The sequence below is a fragment of the Pteronotus mesoamericanus genome, unplaced genomic scaffold (genome assembly GCF_021234165.1).
Source record: "Pteronotus mesoamericanus isolate MK-2021 breed Mesoamerican mustached bat unplaced genomic scaffold, CSHL_Meso_final contig_557, whole genome shotgun sequence".
Taxonomy (NCBI): domain Eukaryota; kingdom Metazoa; phylum Chordata; class Mammalia; order Chiroptera; family Mormoopidae; genus Pteronotus; species Pteronotus mesoamericanus.
The window spans coordinates 5,477,679-5,492,915 of record NW_026555200.1 but is presented as its reverse complement, the minus strand read 5'-3'; the positions used below and the strand labels follow the sequence as shown (position 1 = coordinate 5,492,915).

The 15,237-nt window shown below is 44.6% G+C and overlaps 1 protein-coding gene across 2 annotated transcripts in view; it reads left to right on the top strand.

Moving 5' to 3' along the window:
- Nucleotides 1-4,740: 4,740 nt before the first annotated feature.
- Nucleotides 4,741-15,237, top strand: part of UBE4B (ubiquitination factor E4B) — a 95,274-nt gene continuing 84,777 nt past the window's right edge. The window contains exon 1 of one of the 2 annotated variants that reach the window (XM_054579775.1): nucleotides 4,741-5,435. In XM_054579775.1, the coding sequence (XP_054435750.1) occupies nucleotides 5,412-5,435 (24 nt within the window). In that variant the 5' untranslated portion in view covers nucleotides 4,741-5,411. The remainder of the gene's footprint in view (nucleotides 5,436-15,237) is intronic. The other variant, XM_054579777.1, reaches the window with a different exon arrangement.

Sequence of the window (15,237 nt, the reverse complement as noted above, 5' to 3'; positions counted from 1 at the left end):
TCCAGTGAACTCTACATTCTGGCACTTGAGTCAAAGCTATGATGAAAGATGGTAAGTCATAGAATTTATCTATACTAATGTTTTTTAATGGACTAGGAGGCTTATTTTTCTTTTCTTTTTCTTTCTCTCCACCTGTCGGGAAGTTTGGCAGCCCTAGGTTTGAACAAACCAGTTCACGTCAATGTCAGTAGTCTGCAGGGACAGCCACCCCTCCACAGCAGCAGGGACGAGGTGCCCCGAGCAAGCAGGCGATGCACACCCCTGCCTACGTGCAGCTCCGATTCTTTGCCATTCTGGAGTATTTTTTATTATCAAGTGAAAAACACTGCACACGTTCCTTCCTCCTTTATACAATAACAAAATCTGCTCCAAGTATACTTTTATTTTCAGTCTCATGTTTCAGTTTGTTCTGTGGTCCCCTCCTTTACCTGTAACTAGTATTAAAAAGTATTTTTGCTTACTGGCAGGTAATTGTAAGAACTAATTTGTCTTAGGCCCTGATGCTCAGTCGTTCCTAAGGAAGGGCAGATCATTTTGCATGGTCCAAAGTGGGTAATGTCATGTCCCAAGGGAAGAAACTGAATGAAACAATGAAAACATGGGCTGTCAGAAGACCGCTGGGACACTGTTATGTGAGGCTGTGGGAAATCTTCCACTAAGGGAAGTGGAAGAAACTCCAGCACTTAGGTTAAAGCACATCTGTAAAAGGCACTGAAAACGTATTAGAGAGAGTCCCCGTAAAAGACCCTGGGAGGTAGATATATGACCAAAGGCACCTGCTCTCTAATCTTTCTGGTTCTACAAAATTACATTATATTTGTAGAAAAGAGTACTTTAGAGTTGAAGTACTAAACTTCAGAGTTGAAGAGGGAGTGGACTTCCCATGTGAACAGTAAAGATATCTGTGTATTTCTTAGCCTTAAAATAGTGAGGCAGCTTTAAAAATCAAGTCTATGTCAGAAAATCCAAATGTCATAAATCATAAAAGTTTAAAGCTAGATAGGAATATACGGCCAACAATATACTGTGACCTAATCTGTACAGTATCGCTACTCAACAAATAAATATACAATCAATACTTCAGCTTACATTTTTTTGAACAGCCACTATATGCTACATATCATGTCCTATAAATAATACCTAGCCAGATATTTGTGTGATAGGTAAAGATTTGAGGGGAAGCAGTATTTCCTAATCATTTTTCTATTTGACTTGGGGCAGGTTAACTTTAATAGTTTCACTTTCTCCAACCACAAAATGAAAAGGCAATCTCTTACATTTGAATGTTGTTATGAACTGAACATTTGTGCCCCCCACCAAATTCATTTGTTGAAACTCTCTCCCCTTCCCCCAATGTGATGGTATTGCTTCTGGGAGGTAATTAGGAGTAGATGAGGTCACAGGGGTGAATGAGATTAGTTCTCTTTTTTTTCATGTATGTATATTTTATTGATTGTGCTATTACAGTTGTCCCATTTTTTTCCTCCCCTTTATCCTCCTCTGCTCTGCCCCCCCCACATCCCAGCATTCCCCCCTTCCCTTTGTTCATGTCCCTGGGTCATACATATAAGTTCTTTGGCTTCTCCATTTCCTATACTATTCTTAACCTCCTATCTATTTTGTACCTACTATTTATGCTTCTTATTCCCTGTACCTTTTCCCCCATTCTCCCCGCTCCCCTCCCTGCTAATCTCCACTTCTGTGATTCTGTTCCTGTTCTAGTTGTTTGCTTAGTTTGTTTTTGTATTTTTTTAAAGTTTCAGTTGTTGATAGTTGTGAGTTTGCTGTCATTTTACTGTTCATAGTTTTGATCTTCTTCTTTTTCTTAGATAAGTCCCTTTAACATTTCATGTAATAAGGGCTTGGTGATGATGAACTTTAACTTTCCCTTATCTGGGAAGCACTCTATCTGCCCTTCCATTATAAATGATAGCTTATAAGAGTTACTAGAGAGTTCGCTTCCAATCTCTGCTCTCAGTCACAAAGAGAAGTCAGCAGCCGGTGACCTGGAAGAGGGCCCTCACCAGACCAGACCACGCTGGCACTCTGACCTTGGACCTTGAGCCTCCAGTTTTTTTGGAATTAACAACAGAAATAAATTTTTGTTGTTTTTAGGCCATGAAGTCTATGGTATTCTGCTATAGTAACACAAATTGACCAAGACAAATATTAAATGATTAAAGATGCCTTGTACTAGTGAATATATTACATCAAAAGCACAAGCGACAAAAGAAAAAATAAATGGAACTATATCAAAATAAAAAATTTTGTGCCGCAAATGGTCATCAAGAAAGTGAAACAACATCCCACAGAATGTGAAAAAATATTTGCAAATTATATATCTGATAAGAGACTGGTATCCAGAATATATGAAGAACACTTTTAACTCAACCATAAAAAGACAATAACTGAAAAAATGAACAAAGGACTTGAACAGATATTTGTCCAAAGAAGATACACAAATGGCTAAGAAACACATGAAAAGATGCTCAACTTCAGTAGCCCTTCGAGAAATGCAAAACAAAACCACAATGCAGTACCACTTCATGTACCATATATTAGTGTGGCTATAATTTTAAAAGACAGACAATAACAAGTGCTGGTGAGGATGCAAAGAAATTAGAATCATACATTGATGGTGGGAATGTAAAATGATACAGCTGCTTTGGAAAACAGTCTGCCAGGTTGCTCAAAGAGTTAAATATATAACCCAGCAATTCCATTCCTCGGTATAAACCCAAGAGAAATGAAACCCTATGTCCACACAAAAACTTGCATGTGAATGTTTATACCAGCATTATTCATAATAGCCCAAAGATGGAAACACCCCAAATATCCATTAACTGGTGAAGAGATTAACAAAATGTGGTCTAGCCATACAATGGGATGTTATTTGGCATTAAAGAAATGAAGTACTGACATAGGCTACAGTATGGATGAACCTTGAAAACACATGCTAAGTAAAGGCAGTTAGGTACAAAAGGCCGCATAATATAGGATTTCATTGATATGAAATGTCTGCAGGCAAACCCATAGAGACAGAAAGTCGGTGAGTGGTTGTTCAGAAGCAGGTAGAGAGCGTGGGGAGTGACTGTTCAGAGGTATGAAGCGTCTTTTGGGGTGAAATGTTCTGGAATAAGTGATGACAGTCACACGACTCTGTGCATGCACTCACCACTGTACACTTTAAATGGGTGAATTGTATGGTATGTGAGTTATATGACAGTAGTGAGGTTTAAAAAAAGAAGTGAACCTATTAACATCAGTGTCACCAGGGGTCCGAATTCTGGCTTACACAGAATTCCTTTCCTGGAGAGCAGATAATATGCAAAGCCAGCAGTGGTCTAATTTTACTCACAAATTCCTTACATATCTAGCTGTCAGGTTACTATTTTAAGCAAGAATAAAAAACAAGACCCCAACTCTTAATTCTGGAATGCAATCTTTAAGTTATCGTTTAGTAAACCATCCAATACAGTATATTCTTCATTATGGGGCAAAATCAGAAATTGCATGATACTGTTGACAGTTCAATTAAGATTTGTATATTATAAAATAGTGATATTCTTCAGAGAACAGCTCGGTGGTTGCCAGAGTGGTGAGGGTGTCATGGTGGGGTTAAATGGGTAAGGGGTGGGGGTCAAAGGTACAAACTTCCAGTTTGTAAGGTAAGTCCTGGGATTTACTGTGCAGCACTGGGGCTGGAGTTAGCAATACTTTATTGCATATTTTAAAGTTGCTAAGAGAATCATTCTTAGAAGTTCTCACCACAAGAAAAAAGTTTTAACTACCAGAACGTGTGCTGATGGATGTTAACTAAACTTACGGTGGTAATTACTTCAAAACATATATATATATATATATATAAAATCATTATGCTGCACTCCTAAAATATGTTATATGTCAATTATATCCCAATTTTTAAAAATGTGTATTCTTGCCTGAAGAGGGTTGGGTTGTTTTTTTTTTTCTATTGACTCCAAAAGCCTTCCTTGTATATGTGTACCCGCCTCAAAGTTTTTTGGGTGTCTCCCATTTATATTCTCACGTTTTACCATCAGTTTGCAACACACTTCAAAAGAAACCAAATCAGAAACTCTCTTTCCAAAATAGTTCGAAATGTAGTTCTACTTGTGTTGGAATTCTCTTCCCAACGGGCTTTCTTTGCAGAGGAGGTGTAGAAAGACGTTTTCAGAATGTGAGCGGTCCGTGTGTTAGAGAACGCTGGCCCCACAAAAGGAGGCGTTTTCCGTGTTCTCTTAACTTCTTTTCGGTGGGCATCGTGGACACTCCGGGCGTTTGGAAGCCGCTAAATCGCAAGCGCCTGCGAACAACGGAGGCGCTAAGGGGCCGAGTCGTGGGCGGGAGTCCCCGCCTGGCCCATCTCCCAACACGGTTCGGGCTCGCGCCTCGCTGCCTCGGCCCTCGCTCGCCAGCGCTGCCCTAGCGGCAGCCCACCTGAACCCAACCCACGGCGCCCGTCACCCCGCGCCGTCACCATGGCACCGCCCCGCCCCGCGCCCAGCCTGCCCTCCAGCCCGAGGCCCGCTCGCCCCTCCCCCTCCCCGCGCTCCGGCTCGGGAAGGGGTGGTGCGGCGGGAGGATACGCAAGCGAGAGGAAATCGGCGGTGCACGGCCGCGGCTTATTGGCTACCTGGCCTGGGGGCCAGAAGCCCCGCCTCCCTGGCGGGGTCACGTGATCCCTTTCAAAGATGGCCGCCTTGTTGTTTTGATGAATAATACTTGCTGGGGCGAGGGGATTAGAGTAGGGGTGGAGGGGTAGGAGGATTTACTCTTTCTGCTAGAGCATCGCGAGCCCGGTCCTCCTCCTCCCCCCTGCGCGGGCTCCGGCGTGGAGGCGGGGCGTGGCCGGCCTGCTTTGGGAGGGGAGGGGCTTGCCCCTTCTGTGCAGGGCTCTGCCTGGGCGGCTGTGGGGTCGCCCTACCTCGGGGCGTCCACTCTGCAGTCGAACAGTTCCCGCCGGGGATAAAGGGTAGGAAGGAGAGCAGGATCTGCTGGAGGAAACGCAGCTGCCGCGCCGCCACCACGACGCAGGCACGCCAGGCTTGGGGCACGAGGCGAGCTGGAGCCCTAGCTCAGTCTGGGTAACCTGGGAGGCAGAGGGTAGTCAGTGGAGCCTTAAGGTAACCCTGTAGCAGCAGTAGTGGCGGCCAAAGGAGGCTGCTCAGGGTACCAGCAGCTGTAGGAGCCTGTGGGGCGATTGGAGTGACCGACGCCAAGGCAGTTCAGTGCCTCGCCTTCTTATTTTCTAACCTCTGACTATGCAATTCTGAAACCTCCCCCGTTCGGGGGACCAGACAGCCCTACAGACACCGTCCACTTTCCTCCCGCCCTGGTCTCAAGAACAGAAGGATCTCGCCCTAACGCCTTTCACCATTAAGAGGAAAGCGATGGAGGAGCTGAGCGCTGATGAGGTGAGGAGGTTGGGGGACACCTTGGCAGATTACTTGGCAACTCTTTGGCGCCTTGGACAAGGGTGATATTACGCCAGTGGAGCCTGGTCTTTGGGCTTGGGAAAGAAACGGAGATGACATTTTCCAAGAATAAAGCAAGTCTCTGAGAGGGTCTCCGGTTGTATTCGCCTTTATTCCTTGCCTTCTGTCTTCATTCTTAACTCCGTTTGCTTCTTTTCGAGTCTTCTTTTAGGGTCTGAAGAAGAGAGCATATCGAGGCGTTCATTCTTTTTTCGGGGTATTTAAAAAAGAAGGACTAGATTTATATCAAGTTAAATTGTGTGTGTGTGTGTGTGTGTGTGTGTGTGTGCACGCGCGCGCGTGCGCTCGCGTGTTACTGCAGAGATTTAAAGAATAATTTTGGATGAAATCAGAATGTATGGGTGTATTTTTTAAGGGAAGTGTTTGAAAACCCAAGTATATGTGGCTGTATTATTGTGTAAGTTGACTAAACATACGTTTGTTTTGGGGGGTGGTCTACAGACAGATTCTTTGATATTTAACAAAATATGTATATTCTCAATAGCTTAGTGAATTCCAGTTAAATTCTAGTCATTTAACAGACCACCACTGACTTCTGGCATACTTCTTTTTAATTCAGCCTTTTTCTTGTTCTTGTCCTTTTCAAACTTGTGTTTTGCTGTAGCAGACATGGAATAACAAGCAAATGGCTTTGTAAACTGCCCCTGTTATGTTTCTGAAGGAAATCTTAGAGATCCCTTTCTTGATGTTTTAAAGGTTATTTAATAAGATGGTCATAAAAACAGTGGTGGTTAGGGTACAAGGAATTTCTTGGGATTCTACCGACTTTTCCCTTGCTTTTTACAAATTGGGAGCTTCCCTCTTAGGACCCCTGCTGGCCTCACTCCCTCAACCTACCTCTTCATTTCTTCCACTGGTTGGCATAATACTTCCTACAGGACCGGGAAAGTAGTCACCCGTCAGGCTGGTTGTACCATGAAGCTCCCATGCTTCGGTTTTAGCTATGGAGTAGTCAGTGTGTTTACTTTGGGACGAAAATTCTCTGGGGATGGGGCATGCAAGTGGTGGGTTAAGGGTCAGGTGGGGAAGGAAGCAAATAATTCTGTTGGTTGTGATACTTAGCTGTTTGGAAAGTCAGGATTGCCCATTCTGTGTTACTGACTTTGTTCTCTCAAGTCCATCAGGAATGTGATCTTAAATTAGAGTCATATTGAACAGTTTCTTATATTCAGGTAGGAACTGGATGAGTAACCCTTAGAAGCACTTTGTTTTATGTAGTTTTTAAAAATGTCACCCCCCCCCCTTTTCTTTACTATTAGTTCTAATAGTGATTTCTCTTAAGGCAAAGAGTTTGTTTTCTAGTAGTCCTTTACTTTTTTTTTATTGACATTCTCTAAATTGGCCCTGGTTTATAAGTTTTTACATACTTGAGTTTTCACCAAGAAATTGTTTTCAAACCAGGAAAGCATACAGACCAGTTAAAGATACTGTATATTTGAACTGTGGCTCTTCGCTTTATCCAGTCCTTGAGGAAGGTTTAACTTTTTTGTGACCATATAAGGACAAATGTAATCGTTGTGGAGGAGATAGAAACACATTTTTCAAGGTCAACAGAATATTAAAATAAATGTTAAAATTTAATTCACTAATATAAGATTAATATAAAATCACACCCAACAAATTAGTTAGCCTGAACACAAAGGGATAGTTCAGTAACTGGTAATTTTACTCTCAGCAGAACTTAGACTGATTCCTCCCCCCGCCCCCCCCAAATCTCCTTAAGGTTTCCCCCGCCCCCCAATCCATTTTTTTAAAATTCTGGGATTGGGTGAGCAGTTCTCAACAGAGACCTTTCCAAAGCTTTTGCCTTTGTATTGCTACTCTTGGTGGAAACTTTTGTCACAGATACGGTAGGTGACATTCACTTGGTTAGAAAATAATATATTTATGTTACTTAAAATTCAAACATACATCTTAGGGTGAAAACAGACAAGACAGTGGTCTTTCAGTAGGAAATTAGGTAAGGCAGAGTTTCATATTTTAACAAAATGAGAATGTATGAGAATACAGTCCATGAAAAATAGAGACCGGTATAACCAGACTGGTAGCTCTAGAAGATTTTACGTTCTGACACTTTTTGGTTTCTCTCGCAGATCACCCTGAGTTCTCGTACTTTGCTTTTGTGCTCTCGGAGTGCTTGTTACCTTCATTGCTGTTTGCCGCACGTACAGCACATTTCAGGGAGTCCATCGCTCTCCAGAGCAGACCCATGACTAAGTCTATTCTCCTCACGAACCTGCGTTCCACAGCGCCATTATTTACATTATATTCATTCTGTGCCCTGCTCATATTGCTGTTTTTCATGCACCAAAGTGACGCTGTGAGTAGAGCAGGTATTTTGAAATTGATTGTCAACTGTGATGATGAGATTGCATTGAAATGATTTGCTCCCCTCTCTCGCCCCCCCCCCCACCCTTTTTCTTTTTTTGCTGAATCTTTCTGACCTAGTTCCTCTTCAAGATGGCTGGCTGGGATTTAGGGTGTGGTCAAGGTTTTAGAAGAGTGTTAAGTTTTCCCTCTCACATGTAGACTACGCGACCTTGGACTTCTTAGTTGTGTTCGTTCAGTGTGAAGGGATCGACATCTATTAACAGCTTTAAGAGCCTGCTCCTGCCAGGCACCTCACAACCATTGTCTTATTTGAGAAAACAGTGCAATCAAGGAGGACCTTCGCTTTCTCTTCTTTTATAGGTGAGGCAACTGAGATTTAGGTTAAGTAATTTGTCCGTCCGTGACCTGGCTGACAACTGATAGAGCTGGAATTCAAACCCAGCGTTCCAGACCCAGAAGCTCTTTTTTGCCACATTTTACGGCTTAACAACTGGCAATAAATTCATCCCAGCTTCTTTATAAATATCCTTCTAACATGCCTGCTTGATCTGCAGTTTTTCTGTAGAAGTGTTGTTTTTCATGAATGCATTCATGATAATGATCCAACTTACAGTCTTTTTTTGGTACTGACTCTCGCCCTTCCAGTATTATTCACTCAACAAACATTTTTTAAAAAGCTCCTGTATATTCCCAGCAATGTGTTAGGTAGGTTAAGAGAAAGGCAGTCCTTTTTCTTAAAGCATACTTTAACTGGGGGAGGAGATAGAGAGGGAGAGAGGAGTCCCACAGTAACAGTGCAAGATGCTTAGTGCTGTTGTGGAGGTATGCATAAGACATTAAAAAAAAAATACCCAAAACAAGAAGGGACTGTGTCTTAGTGGAGAGCAGTGTCTTAGTAGATAGAGACTTAGAAGAAAAAATGATGTTTATGCCGAGCAGCAGTTGCCAGGGGAAGGGCGCTTGGAACTGGCTGTGACACTGGGGAGCGCAGGAATGAGCTAGAATCAGTGGGATGGGAGGCAGGATTTTGCCTGTGGGAGCCAGGTCTTGGAGGGTGTTCAGAAATGCCTAGGAGTTTGGACCTTCCCAGTAAGACTGTGGGAAGCCTTTGAGGGATCCTAGGGGAGTAGAAAGATGGTTGGCAAGGGGTGTGGAAGGTGGATTTGGAGAAGGTGGCCGCAGGCTGGGAGACCAATGCGGAGGCTGCTGCTGTTCTCCAGGAGTGGGGCGGTGGGAACGGAGGAGGGCGGACATCAGAAATACCCAGGGTCTAAGTTAACCCCCTTCGAATGATCAGTTTGATATAAAGGAGGTGGGGACGGAGAAGGAGTAAAGAAAAATTGAGTCCTTGGATTCTGGCTTGGGACCAAGATGGATGGAGGGAGGAATCAGGAATTTCAGACAAGGCGCGGATTTTGGAGAACTCAGCTGAGTTCCTTTGGACCATGGAAAGATAAGCCAACGTGGGGAGCGCCACCTCTGGCCTCGTCTTCATCTTCTTGACCGACCTTCCTTTCCTTGGATTTTATTTATTTATATTTAGAGAGAGGGAAAGGGAGGGAGAAAGGGAGTGAGAGAAACATTGATGTGTGAGAGATATATCCATCAGTTGCCTCTCGCATGCACTCTGACTGGGGACCTGGCCCACAACCCAGGCACATGCCCTGACTGGGAATCGAACCAGCGACCTTCCGGTTCTCAGGCCGATGCTCAATCCATTGAGTCACACTCGCCAGGGCTTTTTGACCTTTTCTTTCTTTGTGACAGGCCTCAGAACCGAAGCTCACTTTTTCCCGGTAGACAGTTGCTACCACCACTTTGTGACCAGGATTCTTCTTCAAGCCTGGCGGGAGCATAGCTTCCCGGGCCCCTTCTCCACTCCTTTTGTGCATTTTAGCCAAGACACGGAGAATGATGATGGTATCAGCTGACACTTACTGAGCTCTTTATATGTGCTTAGCACTTAGCTTGCACAGCAAGGTTGGTATTATTATCCCCATTCTACAGATAAGAAAACTGAGGCTAATAGAAATTACGCACAGTAGTTTGCTGAAAGGGACACACTAGTAAGCAGTAGAACCTGGATGCTAATCCAGAGACTGGTTCCAGAGTTCTCAATCCCTTTACTAAACTACCTCCAAAATAGAAATAACGTGAGCAAGTCGTACTGTTTACAGCAATTTTTTTTTTAATCATCACCTGAGGATATGTTTATCACCTGAGGATATGTTTATTGGTTTTAGAGAGAGAAGAAGGTAGAGAGGGAGATAGAAACATCGATCAGTTGCTTCCCGTACACACTCCAACTGGGGATCGAACCCAAACCTCAGTGTATGTCCTGATCAGGAATCAAACCTGCAACCTTTTCGTGTACAGGATGACGCTCCCACCAGCTGACCCACCGGGCCAGGGCTACAGGGAGATGCTGGTTCCTTTGGGGATGGGAGGTCACCAAAGAGCCCTCTACTCTCGTCGGGGAAGAAGACAGACTTCTGACCAGGGCCCGTGGGTCTTCAGGCCTTTGCTCGGTGCAGGGTGCAGCGTCCCACAAGGTGCTTGTGGTGCATCTGGGCGGAGATGTCCTCCTATGAGCAGCTCGCTCAAGGAAGTTTACTGCTTGCTTGCTTTGTGTCAGAGGTCACCGGGCCCCTGCTTGCATGGGGCTGCATCCTAGTCAGAGGAGACATGATAAACACAACGTAGGCTGTGCACCTGAGATGTCATTTGGTGACAAGTACCATGAAGAAAAATAAAGTAGGCCAAAGGGATGGAGAGCTGAGGGGTGTGTGGAGTATATGCAGTTTTAGGAGGTGGCTTTTGAATAGAAATTTAAAGACGACAGAGAGCCATCTGGGGGAAGAGTGTTCCAGGTGCAGGGCACAGCAGGAACCAGGGGTGCGTCCTTGGTCTGCTCCAGCCACAGCAAGGAGGCCGAGTGTGGCGGGGGCCTGCGAAGCAAGGGTGCAGTGGCAGGAGATGAGGCTACTTGTGTTTTTTAGCAAAAATTTACTGAGTTCTTTTAACTGGGTGTCATTCAATTTTGAAACATCCCCTCTTTTTTTTTTTTTTCACATTTCGACATATTTAAAATTGGGATGCTTCTTAGAATGGTGTAATCACCATTGGCCAGGTGGCATTTATGACACAGTTGTCATTTCCTGTTTATGTTTGAACCTGGTTATACCTGTTCATGTTATTGCCCCTTCAGTTGAGTGGTATGTATGTTTAATTTAGTTGCCATTTTAAATGCATTCAAACAAATTACACTTTGATCAGCAATGAAAGCAAATGTTACTTTGTAAACAGACAGGAATGGAAACAGCAGTGGGGTGTCAATTTGATGTTAGTAAAGAAAATGTTTGTTGTTGGAGGAATGACTGCAATCACATTTTATTGCAGAGTGACAACCAAGGTCATTAGGGAGCTTTGGACAGGCAGAAATCCACAAGTCTGTGAAGCTGTGTCCCATTTTGAAATTGAACATACAATTAGAAGGATTGCCTTTCATACCCACACAATCTAGTTGAAGGTCAAAGACACTCCAGGTTTCCACATTCCTCAGAAAGAAAGCTCAGAGCACGGAGGGACTGGCGTACTGATTACTGCCCTGTCTCGGTCTGTCGTTAAGACATTTTGTTGTGGTTTAATGGGCAGGATTTTTTTCTTGGTGGTACAGAAAATAGTGGGGCCGCTTCCAATCCATATCTTATATTTGATGAAATAGAATATATGCCCAGCATTGTTCTGGACCATGAGGGTGTAACAGTGAACAACAGGCAGAAATCCCTGCTTTCATGGGGCTTACGTTCTGCTCTATGTTTTAAAAGAATCATTCTGGCTCCTGTGATAAGAATAAATAAAGGGGGAAAGAGCGAAAGCAGAGAGAGAGCTTGGGAGGCCACCGCAGGAGCAGGGGCCGTGGCGGAGGAGGGGAGGAAGGGTCAGAGGGTGGATGGCCAGGTGTTTTGTGGGCAGAGCCGATGGGATTGGATGATGGGGTGGGTACGGGGTGTGAAAGATGCGTCGGGCACGGCCGTGTTGAGCTATCACTGGGTGGACCAGTGCAACAGGGGGGCATGAAGCAGCAGCTGCCTAAGCAGGATCGGTGTTGATTTCTTTCTCAATAGGAGTCTCGGGAGGAGGCTGGGGCTGCTGCGGCGGCTCTGCTCGCTGGGGAACCCTGTGCCTCCTGCCCTGTGGTGCCAACTTGCCTGACACATGGCTTCCATCTTTTGGCCCATGTGTGTCTGCGCTGAAACCAGAGGGAAGGAAAAGTCATGCCCCTCCTCTGTGTTTAATGGTACAGCTTGGGGGGCGCCCGGATCGCTTCTGCCCACCTCCCCCTGGCTGGGCCTAAGTCACGTGGCCACGGCTACTTGCCAGGAAGCTGAGAAATACAGTTTTTCCTGGGTAGCCATATGTTCTGCCGAGATTCCCTCGTTTTGAAGGGGAGGCCTTTCTTTCTGAAACCTCCTTCCCAAATGTAAAACACCCTGTACCTTCCCAAAGGAGACAGCCCCCAGTCACCTGCAGAGGCCAGGGTCTCTGGGTGATCCAGGGGCAGGCGAGAGTAAGTTCACAGTTGTAACACAAGTAAGTAGTACAGTAATAAATAATAGTACAAGAAAAAGCTCTGTGTTTCGCATAATCACAACTGTAAACCTGCTTTTGCCTTCCCTGTACAGTCCAGGGATCTTTGGGTTAAAATACAAGTTCCCCGCTGTCGGCCTCCCTGCCCCGCACTGTGGTGGAGTGGGACAAAAAACTCCCATTTGGAAAAAGGAAGGGGGGGCGTATGGACACCTCACTGGTCCACGGCCATTGTCAGCCCCTGCCAGGCTGCGTTGTGGGGCTCCCTGCCCAGGCAGGAGTGGGGGTTCCTGGCTCAGACTGGTTCGCAGCCCCGAGTCTGCTCCCTTGTCCCTTGTCCCTTGCCCTCTGTGGTAGGTTTTCAGTGTCTGTCTTCCTCGGGGGCCACGTCATTGGAAAACATCCCTTTCCTGGGCTGAACAGTTTCTCCAGCTTGTTTGCTGCTGGATACTGCAAAGGAGCTGGCTTTTCAACCCAACTTAGCCCCAAATTACTGGGCTCTGAGTAAACTTAGAGCAGAGACCATGGACATGCCTTAGTCACTGCTCTGTTCCCTTTTATCTCTGCATGGATCGGCAGGCTGTAGCTTGAGTCTGTCTCAGTCTTGTGGGACTTTTTGCTTCCAGTGGCAAGAAGCCAGTAAGCACCCAAATTCTGAACTGTTCGACCAGTTCCCCTAGAATTACAGGTGTGTTGGCATGAAGGCTGTCTTCTAAGGTGTCACACGTTTTACCAAATGTTTTATTCTGGCCTAACAGGGATTACCTACTGCAACATCTGTGCCCATGCTGATCCTAAGCCATCGCCACATACAAATTCTATTAAGGTCGATTACTTCCAGTTTCCAAATTCTGTATGCTTGTCAGGACATTGGTTTGGCTGCTGCAGCAGAGAGATCTAGCATGATAATGGCTTTAACAAGATAGAAGCTTATCTTTTTTCTTTATTTAAATCATTTTGTATTTTCAGTTACAGTTGACATACATTATTATATTAGTTTCAGGTGTACACCCCAGTGATGCGACATTATGTAACTTACTAAGCGATCATCCTGATAAATCTCGTACCCATCTGACACCATCCATAGTCATTAGAATATTATTGGCTGTACCCCAATGCTGTACATCCCCATGAATATCCTGTAACAACTGATCTGTACTCCTTAATCCCTTCACCTTTTCACCCAACCTCCAGCCCCCTCCCACCTGGCAACCGTCAGGATGTTCTCTGTATCTATGAGTCTGTTTCTGTTCTGCTTGTTTGTTTATTTTGTTTTTTAGATTCAGTTGTTGGTAGATATGTATGACCGTTTTATTGTTCATACTTTTGATCTTTTATTTCTCTTCTTAATTAAGGCCCTTTAACATTTTGTGTAATACTGGTTTAGCTTTTTCTTGTCTGGGAAGCTCTTTATATGTCCTTTGAGTCTCAATGAGAGCTTTGCTGGATAGAGCAATCTTGATTGTAGGTCCTTGCTTTTCATCACTTGGACTGTTTCTTGCTGGTCCCTTGTGGCCTGCAAAGTTTCTGTTGGGAAATCAGCTGACAATTCTTATGGGAGCTCCCTTGTAGGTAATGAATTGCTTTTCTCTTGCTGTTTTTAAGATTCGCTCTTTATCTTTAAACTTTTGCATTTTAATTATGATGTGTCTTGGCCTCTTTGGATTCATCTTGTTCAGGACTCTCTGTGCTTCCTTGACTTGTATGTCTGTTTCCTTCACCAGTTTAGGGAAGTTTTCTTTCATTTTTCCAAAAAGGTTTTCAATGTCTTGCTCTCTGTCTTCTCCTTCTGGCACCCTCCCTGGTGCAAATGTTAGTACACTTGAAGTTGTCCCAGAGGCTCCTTACATTATACCCCCCCTTTTTTTTATTCGTTTTTGTTTTTGCTGTTTTGATTGGGTGTTTTTTGCTGCCTTATATTCCAAATTGCTGGTTTGATTCTCAGCTTCATCCACTCTATTGTTGATTCCCTGTAAATTATTTTTCATTTTGGTTAGTGTAGCTTTAATTCTGAATGGTTCCTTTTTTATGGTTTCCTTGTCCTTTTTATGCTGTCGAAGTTCTCACTAAGGTTCTTCTAAGTAAAACTTCGGCTCAGTGTTGAAAGCTGGTTTAGTAGCTCTGTGGTTACTGGGAAGCCAGACCCATTCTGCTTTGCGCTGCGTCGTCCTCAGTTGAGGCATCAGGATTGCTCTCCGGGGCGGCTGCTGCAGCTCCTGCAAGCACATGTGCATCCTGGTCATCAGGAAGGGACTAAAGGGGAAGGGGGGCATGTTCCTACCCCTTAAGGACTTGACCAGGAAGTGTCACACACCATTGCTTACATCTCCTTGGCCGGAACTTAGTCACATGGCCACAACCCAATGCAGAGGTGGCTTAACGTGTATTAGGAGGCAACTCTCTGTCTTTACCACAGTGATGCCAAGAGCTTTAGCCTAAGCAGCTTGAAAAATAAAGCTGTCATATACTGAGATGGGGAAAATGGAAAGAAAAGGTTTGGAGGGAGAAATTAAGTTATCTGTTTGGTCATATTGTGATTTTATTGCCTACTGTTTGTCCATGTGAAGTTGTCAAGTAGGCTGCTGGATATACATTGGGTTTGCAGTTCAAGAAGTACTTCTGAGCCTCCAGCCACTTCAGCCTTCAGAGGTAGGGAGATAAAGAGGAAAAGTTCTCTGGAAAGGCCTAGAAAAGGAGACTTGATGCGGGACAGTTGCTGAGGCAGAGGGAAAGTCAAGAGTGTGGAGTCTTGGCATCCAGGAGAAGAAGAAAGTGTTTTATGATGGAGAAGAGTGTTCAG